At 32.0% G+C, this 8,148-nt stretch overlaps 1 protein-coding gene across 2 annotated transcripts; it reads left to right on the top strand.

Moving 5' to 3' along the window:
- The first annotated feature begins 2,238 nt into the window (after nucleotides 1–2,238).
- LOC116852630 (THO complex subunit 1) lies at nucleotides 2,239–7,536 on the top strand. 2 transcript variants are annotated; one of them, XM_032833174.1, is made up of 9 exons: nucleotides 2,239–2,457; nucleotides 2,563–3,255; nucleotides 4,301–4,548; nucleotides 4,717–4,743; nucleotides 4,817–5,113; nucleotides 5,422–5,571; nucleotides 5,650–5,797; nucleotides 5,879–6,115; nucleotides 6,193–7,536. In XM_032833174.1, exons 1-9 carry the CDS (start codon nucleotides 2,422–2,424, stop codon nucleotides 6,346–6,348), a joined length of 1,992 nt encoding a protein of 663 aa, XP_032689065.1. In that variant the 5' UTR covers nucleotides 2,239–2,421; the 3' UTR covers nucleotides 6,349–7,536. The 2 variants fall into 2 exon arrangements, with proteins under 2 accessions (XP_032689065.1, XP_032689066.1); XM_032833175.1 differs by lacking the exon at nucleotides 4,717–4,743 and having other exon boundaries at nucleotides 2,240–2,457.
- The last annotated feature ends 612 nt before the right edge of the window (nucleotides 7,537–8,148 follow it).

The raw sequence follows: 8,148 nt of genomic DNA, 5'->3' as shown, positions 1-8,148 counted from the left end.
ATATATATATATATATATATATATATATATATATATATATATATATATATATATATATATATATATAATCGCTGTTTCTTCAACATCGATCAGTTGACGTTAATGTATCACTTAATTTTTACTGATTTTTTTTGTTCTGCTTAAGTTTTATTTAATTATACGCGATTAATTAATGCGAAGAAAAAATCTTGCAACGGCGACGGAAGAAAAATATATGTACTTTTCTTTTTTTTAATTAAGCTTTTTTTTAGCAGCTGCAAACTGGAATTTGTAAGATTATCATTAATTGGATTCATCAATTTTTTATATTTGTAAAATTACCAATACTGTTTATTGCTGCGGGTGTATTATTATTGTAGCAAATATTATATCTGTTACTATCGCCATTATTGCGCAAAATCTTCAGGAAACAAGTGTATATAATATCTTTTCCTTTTGTATTCTGAACGAAATGTATATTTTAATAAAATATTAAAAATGTAGAATGTCTTGTATAACATTATTGCAATTATCATTATAGAGATTCTACTTCGCAAATTAATTGTGAAGTTGTATTGAAAATATAAATTATATTGAACTTATATTGAAAATAATAATATTAATTCATTATTGCATCATGTCTAGGTCCTAAGCAAGTATTCACACAATTACACTAAACATGGAGTTTATTAACATTATATAGTTTACTCATTATTTAAAATTGAAGAAAATAATCTTAATATTAAAACAAAAATAGTAATATAATAAAGTAAAAAGAAATAAGTGCAGCTATAAAATTAAAGGATTATTTTTCTCAGTCACAAAAAAATAAAATTCAACAAGCTGTAATTTTGACAAAAATAAAATAAAATAGTTCAAGAAGCATTTTATAATTTAACATATCTAATTTTCAGATATTTTATCAAATACAAAGTTCAATCATTCTTTACAATGCTACATAAACATAAGTCAAAATAAGTTTAATGTAAAATTTTTTGATGAAGTTTTTTAAACTGTGTACTCCACATGAATAAAACATTATAGATGAATAAAATTTACAACACACATTAGAAAGTGTTGTTCTTTCTCTTAAACATACATGCTTGCAGATTGCGATGTAATTTTTTCCACTGAATTATTCAATATTGAGGCAGAAATATCCATTTAGCTTTTATTGTCTACAAAAGACAAACCAGTCAGTGTTTAATATTTCGATGTTGATTAAAGAATGAATAGAAAACTAAAAGTACTCTCTTTAAAATATATATATTGAATTTTTAAATGCTAATAATCTTTTACAATATAAAAAATCAAACTGAAAAATTTATTCGAATATTGAACTATCACTATTTTTAGTAAATGTCAAGGAGACGGGCTTCCTTACCAATTTGCCTGAAACTTTGAAATATTGAATATTTTATTGTGCAAAACAAGAATATAAAAGTTAAAATCGTTCACTTTTTAAATAAAACAAAAGTTATAAGGTGCTAAAAAGTGACAAGCTTCATCTATAGTCTGCTTAGCGTCCCACCTGGGATGCGTTCCAAAATTCAACCTTGGTTACCATCTTCTATAGTATAACATGAAATATAGAACTATGGTAACCAAAGTTGAATTTTGGAACGCACCCAATGCTCGTCTGTTTTTATCTGTTCAATGGCTGCGTTCAGCAGAGAAAGCTGCTTTGTAACTGTTATAAAATTCGTGAATCTAATTGGAGCATGCTCTTAATTTTGGTTGAATCCAAGAGTATGTACTAATCAGATTCACGAATTTTACAACAGTTGCAAAGCAGCTTTCTTTGCTGAACGCAGCCAATATCTGTTCAATGGCTGCGTTCAGCAGAGAAAGCTGCTTTGTAACTGTTATAAAATTCGTGAATCTAATTGGAGCATGCTCTTAATTTTGGTTGAATCCAAGAGTATGTACTAATCAGATTCACGAATTTTACAACAGTTGCAAAGCAGCTTTCTTTGCTGAACGCAGCCAATATCAGTGTTCTGTCTGTCTAAAGCGCATGCGTGACATTTGCTCCTCCACCATAGTCTGTGCGCAATAACAGTACATATATTATATTTTTATATAAATTATATAAATTATAGACTATTATAGACACTTTCCATATTTATTTTTCTTATTAATTATCAATTACTCAGTTTCTTTAATAAATCTGTTTACATTTTGTCACCACGCTTGCGCATTGCGATCATAAAACACTTCCCCACTCTCTTCTATAGAGCCAATAACCGCCTATCTTTTATCCTTCAATGTGGTTCACTCTTACTTATAGGAAAATATCTCTTCTATCCATATAGTAGTATTACATATGTCTGAGGGAGTTTATAAATTAGGCATTAGTGATAAGTTCAGATTTATATATAATCACGCTTATTTTTGGTAAAATTAACACAAGTCCATGGTGGTGAGATTAAAAAGATCATCATGACGATGTTCGAAGTACTGAGGAAAGACTATAGTGTGAGTACAGCGTTTAAAAGGAGCGATATGGCGTGTGAAACTGCCGGCTTTTGAAGTTAACCTCTTTAAGTTGACGTATTTATAAAACATTTTGCCTCATTTTAGGTCTATCTGCAACAATATTTTAAGCTTTCGGACGTTTTGTCGTTTCAAAAGAAATGCGTCGATCGTTGTGCGAACGACGGAGACAGAAAAGCGGCGATTGATCAAGCACTGAGAGACACTCTCTTGATAGTGTTAACGGAGAACTCCTCCGGCAATGTGCATTCCCTTGAGTTATACATTACGTTTTGCATAGAACTATGCAGAAAGGACTTAGCAACGGCAAGTATGCCGGTAATGTTGCTTGGTGATATTTTTGATTCAATGACTCTGGACAGATGTGTGCAGTTGTTTACCTTTGTTGAGAACAATGTCTCCGTATGGAAGGAAGATCTATTTTTCAGTGCCTGCAAAAATAATTTGTTGAGAATGTGCAACGATCTGTTGAGAAAACTATCACGTTCTCAACAGACAGTATTTTGCGGCAGAATCTTATTGTTCCTTGCCAAGTTCTTTCCCTTTTCTGAAAGATCTGGTCTGAACATTGTTAGTGAGTTTAATCTTGAGAATTACACAGAATTTGGATCTGAGAAGGCTGAGGGAGACGAATTGGAACAGATCAACAAGGATGACGATAAGTTGGAAAATAAAATACCAATTGATTATAACTTGTACAGAAAGTTTTGGGCACTGCAAGACTTCTTTAGAAATCCAAATCAGTGCTACAATAAGATGCACTGGAAGGTCTTTTCAGCTGTAAGTAATTTCTCTCTGTGACCAAGTAAATATTAGATTGATGCAAAAATTATGTCAAGTTTGTCAAATAAGATTGAAAACTGAAATTATTCAACTTCAAATAATAATATTGTCTATTAGCCATGTTATGCCACAGATAAAAGACCAATTCTAATTTTTACTTATTAAATTCAAATATAGCAAGCAAAATGTCCTATTAGTAACAGTTTTAGAGACACATGACAATGGTTCCTTATACATTTTCCCTAAAAATTAATATTATTTTTATGTTTGGTAAGCCTTTGCAGAAGTATGCTAATACCGCAATGTTAAAATCAATATTTTCATGGTGAGATCATCCTGTTAGGACCAAATTGTTTTAATGCCTTATCAGGATGGTTTATTGACTGCTTCCCTGTGTGAATTTTCTTTAGTTTAGCTGAGAACTTAAAAGGAGGTGTTATCTTATTTTAAATGTTATTTATTTTCTTAATGTTATGCTTTAACCATTGTTAACAGTGTTAACTGTGTAAGTAATTGTAACAGCATTAAATTTTTAGTAGAATTGCAATATATGATTCAGATCCCTCATGTTTATTGCAAAATCTGTACATTGACTTTATAATACTGGTTAAAAATCCAACTATGCTTTTCTCAAAAACGTCACAATTATTATTTCTTAGCATCTTATAACTTTTGTTTTACTCAAGAAGGACGATTTTAATTTTCATATTCGTTTTTTGCGCAATAAAATACACAATATTTCGAAGTTTCAGGTAAATCGGCGTGGAAGCCTGTCTCTTTGACAATTATTATAAACTGTTTAAAATTATCATTTATGATTTATAAAAATAAAATGAATATTGACTTAGTCTTTTTTTTAAAACGTACAAAGATTTGCTATTTGTCTTTCAATACCCGAACTTTCTAAGAAAATTTAATAGAAAAATGACAAATAATTTATACCAACTTATTATGTTTATATAAAACTTTACCACATAATTATTTAGCTATATAAGGTATTATATAAGTTATATAAGCTACTATAAGCATATATTTTTTACAGCATGCATCTAATGTGCTATCAGCATTTTCATCTTTTAAATTGGAAGAGCAACGTAGTTATCCAACAACATGCATAAAAATGGATTCTTCAATGGAAGGCTCTCACAAGGAAACTCACTACTTTGCCAAATACTTGACTAATCAGAAATTGCTGGAATTGCAGCTGTCTGATTCCAACTTCAGGCGATATGTATTGCTGCAGTTTCTCATTCTATTCCAGTATCTGAATAGCACTGTAAAATTCAAGGCGTAAGTATTCCCAATACTAATGCAACATGATAAATACCACGTATGAAAAGATTCACAAGTTCCTTTCTTCACATACACACATACACACATACCGAGTTAGCAAATTGCTCGTGAATGAATTAGTGAAATGCCTCTGAATAGTCATAAAACGATGTTTGTTTTTCAAAGCTTCCTTGCCAGTGGCTATGAGACAAGGTCTGCTTTCCTTAAATTAGATGTACGATGACATGTATGTTACCGAGTCACTATGATGTTTGTCTCTTTTAAGTGAGACGCACGAGCTTAAGCCGGATCAAGTGGAATGGGTGAAAGCTACCACAGATCAAGTGTACGCTCTACTAACCGAGACACCACCCGACGGACCGGCGTTCGCAGAGACAGTAAAAAATATCCTGAAACGTGAGGAGCATTGGAACGCGTGGAAGAATGAGGGTTGTCCACCGTTTAAGAGACCAGCGTTGGACATTGGCGCTGACGAGGAGCCGCGGAAGCCAAAGAGACCAAAACGAAGAATCGGGGACGTTATCAGGGACGCGCAAGCAGTTGGCAAATATCACATGGGAAAGTAAGTTGCCTCAGTGCTCTGAAGTAGATGATACTTGATACTGAGAAATGAGTGTACAACTTGCTTGATCTGGCTTCCGAGTTAGTGCTGCATTCTTCATGAATTTGCTTCACAAACAACTCAGTTCGCTTCTTTAGGGAAAAGAAGAATCTGATGTTTTGAGGAAATGAATTGGAATGTTCATGAAACGTCGGAAATAAATCTACAAGACTTGACATCAACTTGAAAGTCAACTCAAGCATTCCCCCACATTACGAAAACTTAAAATATTAGAGTATACAATTTAGATTTATGTTACTTTTCGATAGTCCAGAACTTACGAAATTGTGGAATCTGTGTCCTGACAATCTGGAAGCTTGCAAATCTAAGGACAGAGATTTCCTTCCTTCTCTGGAAACATATTTTGAGGATGCCATAGTGGAGTTAGATCCTGCCGCGATGGTCGATGATAAATATAAGTAAGCGCCGTTCTTTTCTCTGTTTTTGTGTAAATCTATAGTGATATCTCTCTCATTGATGACATTATGCTTATACAGGAAGGTGAATGACGGAAATTTTGGTTGGAGAGCTCTGAGATTGTTGGCGAGACGAAGCCCGCATTTCTTCGTTCATGGCAATTATCCCATAAACAAATTGCCCGAGTATCTTGAGACGATGATAAAAAAAATTGCCAAAGATCGTCCGGTGGATATCTGGTTACTCGTTGTCTTTCTATGAATATGTCTAACTTGAATTTATTTATTTATCATTGACGATGTTTTATAGCAAACGCAGTCCGATATGAAATTGGAAACTGAGGAAACACCACCGCCAGAATCCAACGATCAGGAATTCAACGAGGATGTCCTCAAGCAAGAAAGTGAACAAGTTGATTCCGAGAACGTTGACACGAAAACTAGAAAATTAAATAAAGTCACACCGGAAATGGTAGCGAAATTATCAGAGAGTCTGAAAAACGATTGGAAGAAGCTGGCGACAAAATTTGGTTATACCAACGATGAGGTAAGCACAATTTCCTCTTCGTAGAAATGTGACGTTGTTCATAACAATAAAATTTGAGCGTGCAATATGCATTTTAGATTGCTTTCTTCCAAAGTAAATCAACACCGTACGAACAGTGCAAGAGTATGCTTGAGATATGGGCGGAGGAGGATGAGGATGCATCGGTGGAAAATTTAGCTTACATCTTAGAAGGCTTGAAATATACAGAAGCCTTAGCAGTGCTCAAATCTTAAATATACGTTTTAGTAAATTTATATTTCTTTATATACTCAAGGAGATACCATATTAAAAAAACTTTATCGGTAAAATATTGAAATTTGTCTACAAAATTTACGTATATTTATATAGAATTATAAATGTTGCGTACGTGAATTGCGAAAATAAATTGGATTGCATTGTATATGTTTTGTGCAATATATTTTATCGTTTTTGTCACAGCACAGACAATCCATTATATTTGTTTATCATTAAGCAATGCACCAATCCATTTTCGCGTGGTTTTCATTATGTAAAAATATTTATAATTCCGTGTAATTAATACATAAATTTTGTTGAAAATGTCAGTATTCTGCTCGCAAAGTTTTGAATTATTAGAATTATCGATTTTATGTATATATAGATGTTTATTGACATGGTCGTGCTACTCTTCTTTCATATTTCTTCACATATATTTATCTTTTCTACAAGTAGAGATCATATATAATCATATCTTTTCTACAAGTAGAGATCATATATAAATATGAGTACGGTTGCTGATATCGTTTGATCAAAATACGTTTTCGATGCTTTTGGCAATCAGTTAGCACGCACGATGGACCATATAACATCCACAGTTGCTGGTGAAACTTAATTGCTTCGGTCTTGTGGACGGAGGCAGCCTTTTTAGATATTGCGTTACCAATCGCTAATTATTTTTTGCTAAAGAAAAATAAAGATTTTAACTTATTAATATAGATTTTTAATCACTCGAGAGGTAACATTTTCAATGAAAAATATTACGACGATGATATATACTTTGGAAAAACAATGATATAGAATTATGCAACTTCAACCAAGTTCTATAATCATAATTTCATCTAGTTCTTAGTATATATTACTACGACCACGCCAGCGTTCACATGTATGTGATGTTCGAAACTAAATATCTAGAATCAGTAACACTTTTCATATTACTACATCTGGATTAGCTGTATCACATAATTTACAGCATCTAAATCCAAAACGAAATAATTAGGAACACGTAACAATCTAAGAAATTGTCTTAAAATTGTTAACGCTAGGAAATTTTTATATCATTCAAAGGTTTTTTTGTCACATTTTACAAAATAATGTATTCCAGTACTGAAAATGTATAGAATATTTGCTAAAGAAAAATCTGATGGATTTATAAAATTTGTGCAAATAAAAAAAAATCGATTCAATATTTCTTATAGAATTTGGTACTTATTTTTTTAAACGAACGGTAAAGCAGGTGTTCGTCAATTCTTTCAATAACGTATTATATATCTCTATGATAGAATAAGAGGACTTCTGATTCGCTGTTGAGTAACATTATTTGATAAAATCAATATGCGTCTGATCCATTGTTTCCATTATTTTTGAAAATAGTAGACTGTGATTGGTTAAATTACTTGCTTATGACTAATAGTTTATTGAAGAAGACTCATAAAGGTATCAAAAGAACAAACAACACGAATAAATTTTAAATAAAGTAAGAAGTGCAACCATTTCGGTCAGTCCCATTGGTTAATCATTGGTCTGTTCTTTTCAGCTGAACTGGTGCAATAAGTTAAAGTGAGATAAGTATATGTTTTCTCACTTTAACTTATTGCACCAGTTCAGCAGTGCGGCTGAAAAGTACAGATTGTATATTGCACTTTAACTCCATCTGGAAAGTAGAAAACCTCTAGTACAGAAAATCGCCAACTTAGTCACGTGACCAGCTGATTGGCTGGCATAAATATATACGGATTTAGACATTGCGACGCCAATGCAGAACAAATGCTTATATATATATATATATATATATATAT

The sequence above is a fragment of the Odontomachus brunneus genome, unplaced genomic scaffold (assembly GCF_010583005.1).
Source record: "Odontomachus brunneus isolate Ranch 3 - 2012 unplaced genomic scaffold, Obru_v1 Obru_scaffold_242, whole genome shotgun sequence".
Lineage (NCBI taxonomy): Eukaryota > Metazoa > Arthropoda > Insecta > Hymenoptera > Formicidae > Odontomachus > Odontomachus brunneus.
This window is presented reverse-complemented; position numbering and strand designations above follow the sequence as displayed.

Bases quoted from the DNA above. Each gene is read 5' to 3' on its own strand.
- LOC116852630 (XM_032833174.1), top strand. From the start codon at position 2,422: ATGACGATGTTCGAAGTACTGAGGAAAGACTATAGT. The intron at 4,744-4,816 runs GTCTGCTTTCCT...GTCTCTTTTAAG, and splicing joins GCCAGTGGCTATGAGACAAG to TGAGACGCACGAGCTTAAGC. The intron at 5,114-5,421 runs GTAAGTTGCCTC...ACTTTTCGATAG, and splicing joins GGCAAATATCACATGGGAAA to TCCAGAACTTACGAAATTGT.